The sequence below is a fragment of the Lithobates pipiens genome, unplaced genomic scaffold (assembly GCF_037356315.1).
Source record: "Lithobates pipiens isolate NorthernLeopardFrog02 unplaced genomic scaffold, aLitPip1_a1.2 Scaffold_10, whole genome shotgun sequence".
In the NCBI taxonomy this organism is placed as follows: domain Eukaryota; kingdom Metazoa; phylum Chordata; class Amphibia; order Anura; family Ranidae; genus Lithobates; species Lithobates pipiens.
Genome location: NW_027507686.1, coordinates 6519980 through 6540087, shown reverse-complemented (window position 1 = coordinate 6540087; position 20108 = coordinate 6519980). Strand labels below are relative to the sequence as shown.

Below are 20108 nucleotides of genomic sequence, written 5' to 3'. Positions count from 1 at the left end.
ACATGTTTGGGGGTTCTAAGTAATTTTCTAACAAATAAAAAAAAAAGATTTTAACTTGTAAACACCAAGCGTAAAAAAATAGGCCGGTCCTTAAAGTGGTTGTAAACCCTTACAAACCACTTTGACCTACAGGTAAGCCTAGATTAAGGCTTACCTGTAGGTCCAAAAAATATCTCCTAAACCTATACGGTTTAGGAGATATTTACCCAAAGACAGGCACCGCTGTCTACGGCGCACACTGAGCGCGGCATCGTCAATGACGAAGACGCCGCTCGTGTCGGCTCCCGTGCGCATGCGCGGGAGTGACGTCATCGCGGCTTCGCCGAATGACAGCGGCAGAGCTGCGAGACCCCACCGAGAAGATGGATGCGCCGGACTACAGGTGACAGCGGTGACTTTGCTGGCTCCTGTGTCAGGTAAGTGACACATAATGGACTACTATGCGATGTGATGCGATGCGATGCATAGTAGTCCATTATGCTTTACCTTTGCAGGGAATGAAAGAGGAAGTAACACCCATCAGGGTTTACTTCCTCTTTAAGTGGTTAAAGATGCTGAAGAGGAGACAGGTTTAGGATTTTTCTTGGCATAATACATACAAAAAAAAAAAATAAGAATCGCTTATAAAGACAAAAACACCACAAAACCTGTTAGGATTTTATTTGATACATTATAAATATATGACATTGGAAAAAGAAAAATCCCATTGGTTATAAAAGCACCCGGGTATAAAATGTGGAAGTTCTCAGTTTTAAATTTGCAGAAATAATTAACACAGAATTAGTTTTTAGGAACTAAAACAAATACGATACGACAGAGTGTTGGTTTCGGGTCCGATTTCTGCGGCTGGGCCTTGGTGCTGAGCAGCCGCATATTTGCATGTAATAGAGCTGTGCCGAGAGCGTGCGCGCGCCCTGCTCGCTCCCACGGCGAACATAAAGCTCCCATTCGCTGCTGGCGATCGGAAGCGTTCCGATCATGGGACCGCCGTGACAGACAATCGCGGCGGTCACATGATAAGCTCCGGCCGGCAGGTGTCAGCTCTAAGGGGTTAAAGAAGAACTGCACTCTCCCAATCAAAATTGACCATTTGTAATCCTCATGCTGCTAGCATTAGTAAATACATAGGAAGAAAGATTACATTTACTTGTTTTATACTTTTTTTTTTTCTACATTTCTTCGGTTACTTCCTGGTTTCTCGCCTAGGCAAATGATGTCATAGATCCCAGGAGTCTTCAGTAAGGGGAGAAAAGGAGGAGGGGCTATCTCAGCTAAGCACACCCCCCTACATGCATCCTTGAGCTAAGGGCAGATGGATTCCAGGATGTAAATGCTACATGAATGCCCTTACTCAAGATGGCCACAACCAGAAATGCTGGGGGGGGGGGGGTGATTTCTCAGCAAATTGAAGCATGGAGACATGGATGGATGAGGGGGGGGGGGGGGGGGTTTGCTTTGGATATTAAAAATGAGTTACATAGCTGTTTTACTTTGTGGCGCTCATATCCAGCAGCGAACATCCGCTTTAGTTCAGGAAGCCCGGAATTTTGGCAAGAGCGCCGGCTGACGTGGCGGGTGGGATAAGCAACGTATAGGGTAGGTGGAATGTTTTTTAATGGTACCCGTCCCAAAAGCGAGCATTTAGCCCGTGCAGCGATGGGGAAGCCCCGCTGTAAAAGGTATAGGGATACTGTAAAGGTAGTTTAGAATTTTCCCCCGGAAATTTAGATTTAGAGAGACCAAAATCCATAGAAATTTCTTCAGGAATAAAGTGAAGGCACTTAAAGGGCCCCCCCACACATTGAGGTAGGTGTGTTGAAGAAAGGCCATACACTGCTACAAACCTGATCATATCCGAGGAGGCCGCTATCGGGTCCACAAACATAGAAATAAAGGCAAATCATAGAAAAAAAAAAAAATCACCTAAAATCTCCCCACCAGCTTAGATTATTTCCTATTTTTTTTATTCCCTTTATCATTATTATAAAAACCTGGTGATCCTGCCAGTGATCGGGGCCATCCATACACATGATTGGCCAGTAGTGAAATCACTGCAGTACTATTACCTGTGCTGTACCCTCAACAATAATGTCTGTGACCCCCTCCCCCCGAAGAGATTTATCATCACTTCCCGTCTTTTTGTCACACACAGGTGACAAAAAAAAAAAAAAACACAACACTGATATATGCTTTAACCCTTTCCTACTCTTTGCAAAACTAAATAAAATGGTTTGGCTGCAATAAAACCCATGCAAATAACCGAAGAGAAGTGAATCCAAAATTCCATGCAACCCGGAAGATGTCAGCTATGACGAAACACGTTGGGCGGAGCTATATGTCGCAACGTCATCATGCACATAGAAGTGCGGCTTTTGGCTTTGAGATTGAACAGCCCTGTCACATATACATTTTTAACTATTTGTAAGTGCAATTACTTTTTATAATAATTATTTTGTTGGGATTTTACACTTTTGGAGCGCTTGCTCTTCTTTTTTTTCCTCCCCCCGATATACCTAGTTTCATAGTTAGTTAGCAAGGTTGAATAAAGACACCAGTCCATCCAGTTCAACCTGAGTGAGTGTCTACAACTGTCCCTATCCCTGTACATTGCACACTCACATCGGTCCCTACCCTCAAGAAGCCCACAATCCAAGGTCCCCATTCATATCCTAGGGTCAATTTTGGACAGAAGCCAATTAACCTACCTGCATGTCTTTGGAGTTTGGGAGGAAACCGGAGTACCCGGAGGAAACCCACGCAGGCACAGGGAGAACATGCAAACTCCAGGCAGGTAGTGTCGTGGTTGGGATTTGAACCAGCGACCCTTCTTACTGCTAGGTGAGAGTGCTACCCACTACACCACTGTGCCGCCCACTACACCACTGTGCCACCCACTACACCACTGTGCCACCCACTACACCACTGTGCTGCCTGAATACATTGAGCAAGGGCTTGTGGGCATTTGTGAAGTCCCTTTGGGGTTTCCAGATGCTGAGAGCGAGGAGGGAGGGGGAGATATTGTGTAATAGCCGATATAGCTATAATATTATATATATATATATATATATATATATATATGATATTATTTTTATTTTTATTTTTGTAGTTGAACTGGATGGACTTGTGTCTTTTTTCAACCTGACTAACTATGTAACTATGTATAGCCATACAATGCAATATATGACTTCAGTAAGCCGATTGGTGTACGTATCTGATGATGGAGATATCTTTGGCGTGGGATTTGGATCCTCTGACACTTCTGGGTACCTGATGACGTCAGGACGTATAGCTCCTCCCAACATGTTTCCTCATAGATGAGGTCTTCCGGGGGAGGGGGGGGGGGGTTGGGGGATTTGGATTCACTTCTCTTCTGTTATCTGCATGGACTTTATATCACTGAATGTATATTTATGCACTGAGTATGAACAATTTTTGATCGATAAAATTCACAGTAGAGCAGCACTTATGATTGTATAGCTCCGCCCAACACGTTTTGTCAAAGATGACGTCTTCCAGGGCGCATGGGATTAGGATTCACTTGTTTTTCACCTATGACAAAACGTGTTGGGAAGAGCTATATGTTGTGATGTCATCACTTATTAATGTGGTTTTTGGCTTGGAGACTGTATATGTGACAGTGCAATCACTGAAACACTTTAAGAGATCAATAAATCTCTACTGGACCTGGGGTATTCTCAAGACACAATAGCCTCCGATTGAAATCGGTGACTCTGCCATTGTAGGTGGTCGGTAAGCCTCTAAAAGAACTTTACCCTGGACTTCTGGAAATTGAGACCTTCACCCCACCACTTTAGGAAACCAAGCAAGCAGCACCACAATAAACAGAAGACATAAGGCCAGGTCCAAAAGGAAGTTATAGCTTTTGCCCTTTGTTACCCGTTTTCCGTACCCCTGAGCTTTGTACCATTCGGTGACTTTGGACATTTTAAAAGGCTTGGGTTCATATCCAAGCTCCTTCTTGGCTTTATCCAGGTTAAAGTAGTGAGTGACGCCCGTTTTGTACACTTCGGCGCGGGTTAGCAACGGCTGGAAATTGTAAAGAGGTCGGATAAGATAATGGAGCCATTCTGTGAGGTAGGCCATGAGGTAGACGAAGAAGAGAGGGAGACGAAAGGTTGGGTATTTATATCCGAGGCCTTCGACGAAAGGCCGTAAGAATTCGAAGTTGTCAACCGGATGGCAATCGGCAATGAAGTATGGCTTCCCGGCCGCAATGTGGTTTTTCTGTTCGGCAAGGGCTTCAGCTGCCAAAACGTGGGCGGAAACTAGATTGTCCACGTGTACAAACTGCACCCGGTTATTGCGATCGCCGTACAAGAACATGAACAAACCTTGGTCAACGGTCTTAATGATCCTCGGCAGATGTCTTTGTTCCCCCGGCCCGTAGATCCCAGCTGATCTAAGAGCGCAAGTCCTTAAGAACCCGCTTTCATTAGCCAGCTCAAGCCCGTTGGCTTGGAGGACCTTCTTCTCGGCAATGGCTTTGGTGCGGGAGTAGTTATCGGCGTGGCGGTGTAGAGGTAGGTATTCCATAGACTCATCTCCATTCCGAATCGTCTGCCCTCCAAACACCACGTTAAACGTGCTGGTGTACACCAGCCTCGGGACCCCTTTACTCACACAAGCTTGGATCACATTCTCCGTACCCTTCACGTTGACCTCTTCGATGAGCCGCGTTTGCAGTTGTTCCCGGCCCGACATTCCGTAGGAGGCCGTGTGGATTACGCAACTGGCGTCGGCGAGGGCATCTTCTACCGCGGAGAGGGAGCGAATGTCCCCTTGTATAAAGCGGATTTCGTCCGGGAGGTTCTGAGCCGGTTTTCTTATGTCGAACAGAACCACGTTGATTCCATCTTCAGACAAACGGCAACCCAACCTAAAGACAAGGAAGGAAATAAGAAAATGAAAAACACTGATAAAGACCACCTAAAATGCAATGTAATATACATCACAGCTTTCAAGAGGAAGTAAACCCTGATGGGTGTTACTTCCTCTTTCATTCCATGCAAAGGTAAAGCATAATGGACTACTATGCATCGCATCGCATAGTAGTCCATTATGTGTCACTTACCTGACACAGGAGCCAGCGATGTCACCGCTGTCCCCTGTAGTCCGAAGCGTTCATCTTCTCGGTGGGGTCTCGCAGCTCCGCCGCTGTCATTCGGCGAAGCCACGATGATGTCACTCCCGCGCATGCGCACGGGAGCCGAGACGCGCGGCATCTTCGTTATCGAGGATGCCACGCTCAGTGCGCCTGCGCGCCGCTGTCTACGGCGCATGCGCCGTAGACAGCAGTGCCCGTCTTCGGGCAAATATCTCCTAAACCATATAGGTTTGGGAGATATTTCTTGGACCTACAGGTAAGCCTCAATCTAGGCTTACCTGTAGGTCAAAGTGGTTTGTAAGGGTTTACAACTACTTTCAAGTGGCATACGGGGATGGTGCCTGCAGCTACAGTCATCATGCCAGTATGTTTTTTTTTTTTTTTTTTTCAGTGGGTGGCTTTTTTTGTAGAAGCCATCCTTACATAGTTACATAGTAGCTGAGGTTGAAAAAAAAAAAAAAAAAAAAAGACACAAGGGCAGATGGATTCCAGGGTTATTTCCCTCCTTGTCTATTGGTTGGGTCACCACTCCCCCCCTCCCCTCTAGCATTTCTGGTTGTAGCCATCTTGAGTAAGGGCATTCATGTACCATTTACATCCTGGAATCCATCTGCCCTTGTGTCTTTTTTTTTTTTCAACCTCGGCTACTATGAAACTATGTAAGGATGGCTTCTACAAAAAAGCCACAAGTCCATCAAGTCCAACCTATCCTAGTAGCTAATTAACAGATGCATGGCTATTACAGGTCGGCGTGAGGTTGCACCCTCCCTTCCCCTGCCCGCTGGTGCCTCTCTGGGTTCTCCATCCCACCAGAGAACCTGACACTTCTGCTGGCTTACCATAGAGCTCTTCGAAGACCAAGAAGGTCCCCAAATGAGCTCTATGGTATAGGAAACCGGAAGCGACGAACCGGAAAGTGACGTTCATGGAAGACAAACCCAAGAATTTACAGGAACTGGAGGCTTTTTGCCAAGAGGAACGGGCAGCTTTACCATCTGAGAAGATGAAGCGCCTAGAGGCGATTCAGTTCGCATTGTGCGCTATACAAGTATTTCATTCATTCATTCATGAAGAGCCTCATCCACAAATACCACAAAAGACTTCAAGCCGTCATTGACGTTAAAGGGGGCAATACACGGTATTAAGAACCGGGGGGGGGGTATGTAAACTTTTGATCGGGGTCATTTGGGTAGTTTCTGTTGCGATTTATGATTTAAAAAGAGTAAAAACACAGATGATTGATAATAAATGGCTTCAGCCAAACACTGACCATGAGCGAGAGAAACATTTTTGTGTTATCACTCATATTCTCTGAGAAATGACCAAAAAATCATAAATTCTGCCAGGGTATGTAAACTTATGAGCACAACTAATATTATATATATATATATATATATATATATATATATATATACACATATATATATATATATATATATATATATATATATATATATATATATATATATATATATACACACACACACATATACATGTACACACATACATACATACATACATACATAGACACATACATATATTATATAATATATATATTTTTTTTTTTATTTATATTTTTGCAGAAACCTAGAGAATACAATGGTGGTCGTTGCAACATTTTATATTATTATTAACTATTTATATAGCGCCAACAGTTTACGCAGCGCTTTACATTGTATAGGGGGGGACAACACAATTACAGTACAATACAAAAGGTACAGGAGGGCCCGGCTCATAGAGCTTACATTCTAAAAGGGAGGGGGTGGTACAAAAGGTAATAGCTGCAGAGAATGATTTGATGGGGGGTGGTTCGGGGACAGTTAGGTGGGTGTGGGATAGACTTCCCTGAATAAATGAGTTTTCAGGGAACTCATAAAGGTGGACAGGGTAGGGGCTGAGCGGACAGACTGGGGCAGGGAGTTCCAGAGGATGGGAGAGGCTCTAGAGAAGTCTTGAAGGCGAGCATGAGAGGAGGTAACAAGGGAGCTAGAAAGCAGGAGGTCCTCGGAGGATCGGAGGGATTTATATCACATCGTATTCACGCAGGAGTCTTACAAATGCAATTTTCTTGGGAAAAAATAGATTTTTTCTTTTTTGAAGATAAATAAAAATAAATACATAAAAAAACAAACACAAAAAAACTGTAAAGTTAGCCCATTTTTTTTTTTTGTATAATGTGAAGGATGATGTTAAGCTGAGTAAATAAATACCTAACATAGTTACATATTTAGCCAGGTTGAAAAAAAAAGACACAAGTCCATCCAGTTCAACCACAAAAAAAAAAAAAGTCACACTTTAAGATTGTGAACGCTCGTGGACGATACTTGAAAAATCTTCATAGGCGACGATTTAGATTTTTCCTTTTTTCTTTTTTTACAAGTTACCTGTTCAGAGTTACAGAGGAGGTCTAGTGCTATAATTATCGCTCTCGCGATCGAGGCGATACATGTGTGGTTTGAACACAGTTTACATATGCGGGAGTGACTTACGTGAGCTCAGAGGGACGCAGCGCTTTAAATTTTTATTTATTTATTTTTTGCCTAATAAAAAAAAAAAAAAAAAAAAATTGATTTCGTTTTTTTTTTTTTTAATCACTTTTATTGCCCTTGCAAAATCTTTTGTGACTCTTTTGAAGAATGTAAAAATCTGTCGTGCCTTTCTTGTTAAATTTTTTTTTTTATGAATAATAATAATAATAAAATAAATAATAATAATATAATAATAATAATTAAAAAAAATCTGTTGTGACAGTAATAGGCAGCGGCAGGTACTCTTTATGGAGAGATGTGGGGTCTATTAGACTCCAGATGTCTCCTCTGCCCTTAAATGCATCTGATCACATCAAGGCCGGTGTGTTCAGATGCTTTCCCAATTTAAAAAAAAAAAATGTTTACAACCGGGAAACTGGAAATGGCCAAAATTATTTGTTGACTCTGGTTTCCTATACCACAGAGATGATCTGGGGGGGGGGGGGGGCGACGATGACCTTCCTCGATCTGCTTAGTTCCAGGCTCTCCAATGGGACGGCAGAGCCTGGAGAAGTTGTAAAAGCAAGCCAGTGGCTAATTGGCCACTAGGATAGCTTTTACAATAAAAAATAAATAAATAAAATAAAATAAAATAAATTAAAATAAAATAAAAGCAGATCGCCTCCTGAAAGAAACAAAACAAAACACAATTATGCAGCTGCAGGCATCACCCCGGGACATGTACGTTAACAGCCCGTTCACACCTGAACGTTTTGTAGCCCTACGCCTGAAGCTACAAAACGCTGGAGGAGAAAAAAATCCATTATTCTCAATGGAGATGGTTCACATCTCCACTCCATGTCGCCTGAAGCCGAGCGCCTGAAGCTCAAACAAGTTCCGGACCCTTTTTTGTCGCGCGAATTGGGCTGTTTTTGGCGTTTTCATTCCCATAGAAACTAATGGAAACGCTCGATTCGAGCGTTTAGCGCGACAACGAGCGTTTCTACGGGCGTTTTGACGCTGTATCTGCTCAAGAAAAAATAAGCAGATGAAAAATATTTTTCCTATTGGCTGAAAAAAAAAACACCGAAGTTAAAAAGCGCTCGTTGTCGCGCGTTGTAGTGTGACAAAACGCGCGTTGTAGTGTGACAAAACGCGCGTTGTAGTGTGACAAAACGCTCGTTGTCGCGCATTGTAGTGTGACAAAACGCTCGTTGTCGCGCGACAAAACGCCGGTAAAAACGTTCAAACAGAATGCAGCCTTAAGCCTCATACACACGATAGGACTTTGTACAAACTTTCCCTTGGATTTTTGTACAAAGGGCGTCGGCCGTGAACTTGTATTGCATACACACAGCAGGACTTTTTCAGCCAACTTTCACCAAACCACGTGGTTTTTCTGCTCTTTACTGCCACCTTTGGTCAACTTCTGTATTGTTGTCTGATCTTTTGCATTGGTTCTGAGCATGCCTGTTTGTACTTTGTACAAAAGTCCTATGGTTTTCTGTACACACGATCAGACTTTGCTCCATCGGACTTTTGTTGCCAGAAAGTTTGTCCGTTCGCACAGCCAACAAAAGTCCGATGCAAAACTAAAAAAGTTTGTCCGATGGAGCGTACACATGGGTCGGATGTTGCTCCAAAATAGCTAATTTGCATGTTTGTTGTCAAAAAGTCTGATCGTGTGTATGGGTCTTTAGGCTGCATTCACACCTGAGCGTAGCGTGTTTGAACGTTTTTACCGGCGTTTTGTCGCGCGACGAGCGTTTTGTCACACTACAACGCGCGACAACGAGCCTAAAATGCCTAAACTGCACTTGGTGATAATTTTATTTAAATTTGGAATTAGATTTTCGGATTTCCAGTTCGGAATGAAGAGTACCTTCCACGCGGGCCGCCGCGTCACACGGACGGCAGAGGGAAGCAACACACATCTTGACAGAAGTGAGTGGCGAGAATTTTTAAATATTTTTTTTTTTTTTTTTTGCGGAGACCTTCTCCAGCGGAGCAAAACCCATTAACGTAATCTAATTAATAATGGAATTTGGCTCCAACGGACGATGCAATTAGCGTTCATTAGTCAAAAGGATCCCAACGGAATTGAATAATTAAATAGAATATTAATAGACTTTCCATAATTATGAAACATTATTAATTATAGCGCCGAAACTAACCTGTGCCCAAAGTATCCGCCACCTCCGGTAATGACAACGGTTTCTCGGGGAGACGCCGACATGGCTTCTTAGGGCACCAAGACGCTCAGACCTTGGGAAAAAAAAAAAAAAGTGGGGGGGGGGGGGGGGGTCAACCAAATCTATGAAACTGAAACCAGTTAGCATTAAGCCCGGCCAACCGCGTGCAAAGAAAATGGCATAAACAAAATACAAAAAAAATAAAAAATAAAAATTGATTGATTTTGTAGCCAAAAAAATTCTAAATTGAATAGAAATTTTATATATATATATATATATATATATATATATATATATATATATATATATATATATATATATATATATATATATATATATATATATATATATATATATATATATATATATATATATATATATATATATATGCCATTACACATACATCGTGATGATACAGCCGTAAGTATACATAAAAGACATAGCATGATATAGGTGTATTATAGTCATACTGAGAAAATTTGACGCGTTTCGACCATTAGCAATAGAGGTCTTCTTCAGGGGGAAAGGAGCACAATAACTCTACAAAAAGGAATATATTGTAAAAAATACATTTAAACAACAATATATGTTAATATTGACACATAGTGGTAAATATGATCGTACAATTGCAATCTGTGTGTCAATATTAACATATATTGTTGTTTAAAATGTATTTTTTTTACAATATATTCCTTAGTAGAGTTCTTGTACTCCTTTTCCCCCCCTCCAGAAGAAGACCTCTACTGCTAATGGTCGAAACGCATCAGGTTTCTCAGTATAACTAAAAAGACATAGCACGATATATAGGTATATATAATCATACCGAGAAACTCAGACTGGTAATGGTCGAAACACATTAGTGTTTCTCAGTATGACTATATATACCTATATTGTGCTAAGTCTTATTAGTTATACTGAGAAACACTGACGTGTTTCGACCATTAGCAGTAGAGGTCTTCTTCTGGGAGGAAAGGAGTACAAGAACTCTACAAAGGAATATATTGTAAAAACACATACATTTAAACAACAATATATGTTAATATTGACACACAGATTGCAATTGTATGATCATATTTACCTCTATGTGTCAATATTAACATATATTGTTGTTTAAATGTATTTTTACAATATATTCCTTTGTAGAGTTCTTGTACACCTTTCCCCCTGAAGAAAACCTCTACTGCTAATGGTCGAAACGCATCGGAAGTTTCTCAGTATGACTATATATACACACCTATCTCATGCTATGTCTTTTATGTATATGTACGACTGTTGTGGATCACACCTGTAGGGGGCGTACACCAGACGGGGGAGGGGAACACACCTGTAGGGGGCGTACACCATACGGGGGAGGGGAACACACCTGTAGGGGGCGTATACCAGATGGGGGGGAGGGGAACACACCTGTAGGGGGCGTACACCAGACGGGGGAGGGGGATCACTCCTGTAGGGGGCGTACACCAGACGGGGGAGGGAAACACACCTGTAGGGGGCGTACACCAGACGGGGGAGGGAAACACACCTGTAGGGGGCGTACACCAGACGGGGGAGGGAAACACACCTGTAGGGGGCGTACACCAGACGGGGGAGGGAAACACACCTGTAGGGGGCGTACACCAGACGGGGGAGGGAAACACACCTGTAGGGGGCATACACCACACGGGGGCGGGGAAACACACCTGTAGGGGGCATACACCACACGGGGGAGGGGAACACACCTGTAGGGGGCGTACACCAGACGGGGAGGGGAACACACCTGTAGGGGGCGTACACCAGACGGGGGAGGGGATCACTCCTGTAGGGGGCGTACACCAGACGGGGAGGGGAACACACCTGTAGGGGGCGTACACCAGACGGGGAGGGGAACACACCTGTAGGGGGTGTACACCAGTCGGGGGAGGGGAACACACCTGTAGGGGGCGTACACCAGATGGGCGAGGGGATCACTCCTGTAGGGGTGTACACCAGACGGGGAGGGGAACACACCTATAGGGGGCGTACACCAGATGGGGGAGGGGAACACACCTGTAGGGGGCGTACACCAGACGGGGAAGGGGGAGGGGAACACACCTGTAGGGGGCGTACACCAGATGGGGGAGGGGATCCCTCCTGTAGGGGGCGTACACCAGACGGGGGAGGGGATCACACCTGTAGGGGGCGTACACCAGACGGGGGAGGGGATCACACCTGTAGGGGGCGTACACCAGACGGGGGAGGGGATCACACCTGTAGGGGGCGTACACCAGACGGGGGAGGGGATCACACCTGTAGGGGGCGTACACCAGACGGGGAGGGGATCACACCTGTAGGGGGCGTATACCAGATGGGGGAGGGGAACACACCTGTAGGGGGCGTACACCAGACGGGGGAGGGGAACACACCTGTAGGGGGCGTACACCAGACGGGGGAGGGGATCACTCCTGTAGGGGGCGTACACCAGACGGGGGAGGGGATCACACCTGTAGGGGGCGTACACCAGACAGGGGAGGGGATCACACCTGTAGGGGGCGTACACCAGACAGGGGAGGGGATCACACCTGTAGAGGGCGTACACCAGACGGGGGAGGGGATCACACCTGTAGGGGGGCGTACACCAGACGGGGGAGGGGATCACACCTGTAGGGGGCGTACACCAGACGGGGGAGGGGATCACACCTGTAGGGGGCGTACACCAGACGGGGGAGGGGATCACACCTGTAGGGGGCGTACACCAGACGGGGGAGGGGATCACACCTGTAGGGGGCGTACACCAGACGGGGGAGGGGATCACACCTGTAGGGGGCGTACACCAGATGGGGGAGGGGAACTCTATGACACCCCTGGATATCCCCAGCTGATCCCTGTATATAAATGTAGCAATATCTGCCATATATAAATTAATAAAAAAATGAAATGACTTCCTGTAAATAAAATAATTTGGTTCTATGACACAATGTAGCATTGTGCTGGTCTCTATATATATATATATATATATATATATATATATATATATATATATATATATATATATCGCTATAGAGATGCCCCATATACATATACAGATCTATATATACCGGCGCCAGGCTCTGCTCCCCGCTGCTCTGCACTTCACAGATGGTGCCACCACTACGTCACCGTGACGTCACCTGACATTTCACCCCAAGGAAACTTGGCTATTGGTTCGCCAGGTTTCGCCCCGCCCCCCGGTCACAGGTTGTGCGCCTCCCTCACCTGTCTGATCTGCCCAGCCTCGCGCTGATTGGCTGACATCTGCAACTGGACTTCCGTACGGAAGCGAGAGGGCGTTCTGTACGGAGACGGACGTACGCCGTTGCCAGGGGAGACGAGGACGCCGCGCGGTTTTGACGCAAAGCACGTGACCTGAGAAGGAGGATGGCGGGGAAACTGAAGGCGGAGGAGGCGAGGGGAGTGCTGGAGGGGCTGAGCGCCGTGACCGGGAGACTCGGTACCGGAGGGGGCGGGGCCTCACCCAACTGTATTGTGATATCATGTACAGCGCAGTGTATGGAGAGGAGTATATAATGTACAGCACAGTGTATGGAGAGGAGTATATAATGTACAGCACAGTGTATGGAGAGGAGTATATAATGTGCAGCGCAGTGTATGGAGAGGAGTATATAATGTGCAGCGCAGTGTATGGAGAGGAGTGTATCATGTGCAGCGCAGTGTGTGGAGAGGAGTGTATCATGTGCAGCGCAGTGTGTGGAGAGGAGTGTATCATGTGCAGCGCAGTGTGTGGAGAGGAGTGTATCATGTGCAGCGCAGTGTGTGGAGAGGAGTGTATCATGTGCAGCGCAGTGTGTGGAGAGGAGTGTATCATGTGCAGCGCAGTGTGTGGAGAGGAGTGTATCATGTGCAGCGCAGTGTGTGGAGAGGAGTGTATCATGTGCAGCGCAGTGTGTGGAGAGGAGTGTATCATGTGCAGCGCAGTGTGTGGAGAGGAGTGTATCATGTGCAGCGCAGTGTGTGGAGAGGAGTGTATCATGTGCAGCGCAGTGTGTGGAGAGGAGTGTATCATGTGCAGCGCAGTGTGTGGAGAGGAGTGTATCATGTGCAGCGCAGTGTGGAGAGGAGTGTATCATGTGCAGCGCAGTGTGTGGAGAGGAGTGTATCATGTGCAGCGCAGTGTGTGGAGAGGAGTGTATCATGTGCAGCGCAGTGTGTGGAGAGGAGTGTATCATGTGCAGCGCAGTGTGTGGAGAGGAGTGTATCATGTGCAGCGCAGTGTGTGGAGAGGAGTGTATCATGTGCAGCGCAGTGTGTGGAGAGGAGTGTATCATGTGCAGCGCAGTGTGTGGAGAGGAGTGTATCATGTGCAGTGTATGGAGAGGAGTATATAAAATTTAGGGAGAGGAATACATTGTCTGTGGGTGTCCCTGGTGGCGAGGGAGGGGATTGTACATTTGGGGGGGTCCCCGGTGGGGATTGTACAGTGGGGGTGCCCCCCGGTGGTGATGGACGGTATTTTCCTGCATTGTAGGGTCGTGTTTGGAGTCTCTGGAGGAAAGTGGGAAGATGATGGAGAAATCGGTGAAGTGTCAGACGTATCTGAACCACGTGAGTTCTCCCAGATGTCAGATTTATTATTCATTTTATTTTTGGGGTAAATCTGAGGTGTAATCTGCTTGTAGGGAAGCACTGATACCGGTTTTTTTATGAGTACCAATTTTCATTTCAGCTGTCAGCAATGGTACAAAGCATTGAACAGTTATTTACAAATTAAATACATTATTATTATTATTATTATTATTATTTTTAATTTGTGCTTTTTCAATGTGAAATGTGTAAATATATATTGATATATATGTGTAAAAATATTCATTAACAAAGCAAACAAAAAAAAAAAAGTTTTAATTGTTTATCGTTTTATAAAATAGATGTAAATAAAAGGGGAAAAAAAGCAGGAAAATAATAATTAAATGGAGTAGGGAGTTAGAGGAAGTAAACCCTGATGGGTGTTACTTCCTCTTTGATTCCCTGCAAATGTAAAACATAATGGACTACTATGCATCGCATCGCATCGCATAGTAGCCCATTATGTGTCACTTACCTGACACAGGAGCCAGCGAAGTCACCGCTGTCCCCTGTAGTCCGCCGCCTCCATCTTCTCGGTGGGTCTCGCTGCTCCGGCGCTGTCATTCGGCGAAGCCGTGATGACGTCACTCCCGCGCATTCGCGCACGGGAGCCGCCACTCGCGGCATATCGCCGTTGACCGTGGCGCGTTCAGTGTAGTGTGTAGACAGTGGGGCCTGTCTTTCGGCAAATATCTCCTAAACCGTGTAGATCAATAGGGTTTAGGTCTGGAGACATGCTTGGCCAGTCCATCACCTTTACCCTCAGCTTCTTTAGCAAGGCAGTGGTGTTGTTGGAGGTGTGTTTTGGGGTGGTTATCATGTTGGAATACTGCCCTGCGGCCGAGTCTCTCACACCCACCACCATGCCTGACTGTAGACAAGACACACTTGTCTTTGTCCTCCTCACCTGGTTGCCCCCACACACGCTTGTCACCATCTGACACCAAATACGTTTATCTTGGTCTCATCAGACCACAGGACATGGTTCCAGTAATCCATCTCCTTAGTCTGCTTGTCTTCAGCAAACTGTTTGTGGTCTTTCTTGTGCATCATCTTTATAAGAGGCTTCCTACTGGGATGACAGCCATGCAGACCAATTTGATAAAGTGTGCGGCGTATGGTCTGAGCACTGACAGACTGACACCCCCCCCCCGTCCTCACCCCTACAACCTCTGCAGCAATGCTGGCAGCACTCATATGTCTATTTCCCAAAGACAACCTCTGGATATGACGCTGAGCACGTGACCTCAACTTCTTTGGTGGACCATGGCGAGGCCTGTTCTGAGTGGAGCCTGTCCTGTTAAACCGCTGTATGGCCTTGGCCACCGTGCTGCAGCTGAGTTTCAGGGTCTTGGCAATCTTCTTATAGCCTAGGCCAGTGATGGCGAACCTTGGCACCCCAGATGTTTTGGGACTACATTTCCCATGATGCTCGACTACATTGCAGGGTGCATGAGCATCATGGGCAATGTAGTTCCAAAACATCTGGGGTGCCGAGGTTCGCCATCTTTATGTAGAGCAACAATTCTTTTTTTTTTTTTTTTTCAGATCCTCAGAGTTCTTTGCCATGAGGTGCCATGTTGAACTTCCAGTGACCAGTATGAGAGAGTGAGAACACCAAATTTAACACACCTGCTCCCAATTCACACCTGAGACCTTGTAACACTAACGAGTTCCATGACACCGGGGGGGGGGGCGGGGGTGAAATGGCTAATTTGGTCCAATTTGGACATTTTCACTTAGGGGTGTACTGACTTTTGTTGCCGGCGGTTTAGACATTAATGGCTGTGTGTTGAGTTATTTTGAGGGGACAGGAAATTTACACTGTTATACAAGCTGTACACTCACTACTAAGAAAAGATTTACACAAATGTGACAGAGGGGTGTACTCACTTTTGGGAGTGTATGTGTGTGTGTGTGTGTGTGTGTGTGTGTGTGTGTGTGTATATATATATAATATATATATATATATATATATATATATATATATATATATATATATATAAATTTTATTAGTATGTTTATATTGCATACACCTAAAAGAAGTATTTAGAGTAATCTACTGGCTATATATCTATTGAGATTAAAAAAATATATAAATTTATATATATATTTTTTTTTTCGCTAAACGCAGGTTTCTTTTAGGTAAACGGTAACGTTTGTGGAATGTCATCCCATCCGGCGGCTCCCGGTGAGTCTGCAGCCAGATGGTCACATTTGGACACCCTTGTCATGGGAACCGAGGAAAATGACTGTTTTACAGCAGAATGTTCAGCGTGTCCAAAGCAATCTCGCACAATTAAATCTCCATTTATTTTATCCAACTTAGAACACAACATGCCGTCCTTTCCTGCCACACATTATTAAATGGAGAAATATACGGTGTTTGCTGTGCGTTTTCTGTAAAACATATGGGTCCGGGTTACTCTGAACAGAGGGTTTGCAAATATTAATCTGTGCAGAAATACAGAGCAATCTGTCATGCTGGAGGATGGAGGAAAATAGGGACTTGATTTAAAATTCACAAGGACGTGACGGACCTGGACCACCGGGACACAGCGAGGACAGGTCACCTCTGATTGGCTGTTCCACCCCCCCCCCCCCCCCCTTATACTTGCCTTACCTTGCAGTCTTCTGGTTGGTTTGGTGATGTCACAGGCCCTTCTTCCTTGGCGGTGGTCATGGTCGGTTCTGTACTCCTCCTAGGCAGCTTGGCATTTTATAATAAATACTGTGTGGCGCTCAACCAATACCCATAAATACAATATAAAGTGACTGTTCATAGGAACTTGTCTTAAAATAAGCATATAAAGTACAGGGACTGTGCATAGGACCTTATCTGGGATGAACAAATATAAACATATATATAAAAACAATAATAAATAGAACAAAAGTCCATGGACCGTTCAATCCACAGTGCAGAATAAACAAGTGTAAAGTCTCTTCTAGGACCCTTAAACTTTGTGATGGCACCAGCACCCGGAGTGATGGATGGAATGCTGGCTTGACGAATTACCTTGACCCCCTATTTTTGGACATTTATTATGGACCCCAAATCTCCACTGTGGGGATGTTTCTTAATTCATCCGGCACCCCAACAATCCCGCAAATACAGCGAGATATTGCGCCAAATTGCTCATAAAAGGTGAACAGACAAAAGCTTCTCCATGGTGTAAAGTTTTTAAAACATTCAATAAGAGTGTACACTCACATTTGGTTAAAAGCAATGCGTATGTTTAAAAAAAAACAATAAAAAAAAATCACTCAGCCGGCATGTAGTCTCCACTTCCTGGAATGTGGTGATGTCATCGAGGCTCCACCCAAGTCGGTTTGTCATCAAGACGTCTTCAGGGGCAATGGCATGTATGTAATGACATGTGAGCCCAAGCTGCTTGCAGATGCAACTCCAGGGGGCATGTCCTTGATGACTTGGGCTCAAAGAAAATGGATGAATGACGCTTAAGTATGATTCTCGCTGAAATGACCACCAGGCCGTATTAGAAAGGTAGCGGCTCAAGTCCCTAAGAGGGTCCACTGCCATCCATCCACCATTGGGAATGACCTGCTGGAAGGGATTGCTTCCCCTTTGCCCACAGTCACCCACCCAGGACCAGTTTTTGATTCAGTCAGTCCAGTGTGGTCTCCAGCACAAAACCAGCTGGATGTTATTCAACATGGAAGACTGCAGACATCCAGTGGTGGTATACACTTGACAACACCTGAAGATGAGAGTATTGCAGCAATAGCTGCCTACTTACATTTTTTTTTTTTTTTTTTTTTTTCAGTTTAGGCTTCATATATTTTGGTGGTAAAGTTGTTGGGTGTTGAGGTGGATTTACAGTTGAAACATAAACAATTGTGAACAGGCAGCACTTTATTGCAGAAGAAACTTTCAATTTCTCCTCTGCAATAGGATATGCCTACCTACCTGTTCACAAGCCCCTGTGGAATGTACACTGAGCTGCGCATGTACAGCTCAGTTTACACTCCAGCACACTGCCTGTGTCCCAGGATGATTCACTTCTGTGCATGCATGGAAATGACATCATCCGCGCCGGCAAATCAAGACCCAGAAGATGCCAGCGTTGGCACCCTTACCATCACACCCATATGACCTTGTTAAAACCCTGACCATCACACCCACATGACCTTGTTAAAACCCTGACCATCACACCCATATGACCTTGTTAAAACCCTGACCATCACACCCACATGACCTTGTTAAAACCCTGACCATCACACCCATATGAGCTTTTTGGACCCCCCGACCATCACATCCAGATAAGCTTGTTGGACACCTGACCATTACACCCACATGAGCTCATTTGGGCCCCTATCCATCACACCTGGGGGAGCTTGCGGGGACGCCTGTCCATGGCGCCCCGGGGGAGCTTGCGGGACGCCTGTCCATGGCGCCCCGGGGGGAGCTTGCGGGGACGCCTGTCCATGGCGCCCCGGGGGGAGCTTGCGGGGACGCCTGTCCATGGCGCCCCGGGGGGAGCTTGCGGGGACGCCTGTCCATGGCGCCCCGGGGGGAGCTTGCGGGGACGCCTGTCCATCACATCTGACATGCTGTAGTATTGGCAGTACCTTTCACTGGAATTGGTTCATTTCTATCATTTTGCAGCATGCTCGCATACTTTTGGTCATTATAGTACATCTAGCCAAATTTAGAACTCCTAATTTTAGGGTTACTGCATTGACTTTGGGAAAAGCGGTGAGTTATTAAAGCACAGAATGAGATTATTGGGTGTGTTCTGTATGGTGTACAGGATACAATAACAAGCCAAAGTCCCACCAACTGCAGATTGAGACCTAAAATACATTAATACCCTTTCATTGAAAAGTATCATTGAAGTTCCTGGGAGGCGAGGGGTTAAATACACCAGACAGTAGCTGGCTGGTTGGGGGATGCCGGCCTGGGGTGGGCAGCTGGTAACCTAACATTCCCACAGAGGGCGCTGTTTCTCCACATGTCTCATTACCTCCAAATTGCTACAGCAAAATTTATTAGACGGACTCATCGCCAGCAGCGGGGAATTGGGGCCTGTGAGTTCCACCTGTCAGTCTGGTCCGTTTCCAGAAACGCAAAAGCAGAATGACGATAAATGAATTCCCAGTGCCGGGCTTCCAGGTAGATATATACAGTAGTGGATTTTTCAGAGGGACGGTTTGTCACCTTGGCGGGTTCAGTTATCTCATTACAGCGCAGGGAGGAATGAATACCGCTAAGTATCTGCACTGTGGGGTTCATGTGCCCCCGTCAGATGTCTGACTTCTCTAGGAATGAATCTGGGGGAGGATAGACGGAAGAGGAGTTTGTTGCATCTCATTCATGAATGGGAGAAAGGGAAATCATTTGCGCTTCTCGACATTAAAGTAAAATCATCTTTTCGCACAAAAAATATCTATCTCTGATCAGCCATAACATTATGACCACGGACAGGTAAAGTGAATACCATTTGCTTATCTGGTTGCAATGACGTCTGAAAGTGGATGTGATATATTACACAGCAAGTGAAATCGATGTGTTGAAAGCAGAAAAAAAAAATGGACAAGTGTAAGGATTTGAGGGACTTTGGCAAGGGCCACATTGTAATGTCTAGAGCAGGGGTCTCCAAACTTTCCAAACCAAGGCCCCGGCTTTGGGGGGCTGGACTGTGGGCAGTGGGAGAAAAAAAATGCCTACTTTTTTGAGAGCAACTGTACCCCATCGTTTTGTCATTGGGAAAATTGGGCCCCATTATT

General features: G+C 45.4%; 1 protein-coding gene and 1 long non-coding RNA gene across 5 annotated transcripts in view; one reads left to right on the top strand and one right to left on the bottom strand.

Annotated features, from left to right (window-relative positions):
* Positions 1–645: 645 nt before the first annotated feature.
* SDR42E1 (short chain dehydrogenase/reductase family 42E, member 1) lies at positions 646–12922 on the bottom strand. Its single transcript, XM_077451266.1, has 3 exons — positions 12839–12922; positions 9768–9858; positions 646–4897 (listed from the first exon to the last, which is right to left on the bottom strand). Exons 2-3 carry the CDS (start codon positions 9827–9829, stop codon positions 3799–3801), a joined length of 1161 nt encoding a protein of 386 aa, XP_077307392.1. The 5' UTR covers positions 9830–9858; positions 12839–12922; the 3' UTR covers positions 646–3798.
* Positions 12923–12989: 67 nt separating this feature from the next.
* LOC143927270 (uncharacterized) overlaps positions 12990–20108 on the top strand; it is a 9145-nt gene continuing 2026 nt past the window's right edge. The window contains exons 1-4 of one of the 4 annotated variants that reach the window (XR_013262260.1): positions 12990–13230; positions 14266–14342; positions 15909–15968; positions 16506–16740. This is a non-coding gene — a long non-coding RNA (uncharacterized LOC143927270). Of the gene's footprint in view, positions 13231–14265; positions 14343–15908; positions 15969–16494; positions 16741–20108 lie in introns of those variants that run through there. The other 3 variants (XR_013262259.1, XR_013262258.1, XR_013262257.1) reach the window with 3 other exon arrangements.

Bases quoted from the DNA above. Each gene is read 5' to 3' on its own strand.
- SDR42E1 (XM_077451266.1), bottom strand. From the start codon at position 9,829: ATGTCGGCGTCTCCCCGAGAAACCGTTGTCATTACCGGAGGTGGCGGA. The intron at 4,898-9,767 runs GTTAGTTTCGGC...CCTTGTCTTTAG, and splicing joins GGCGGATACTTTGGGCACAG to GTTGGGTTGCCGTTTGTCTG.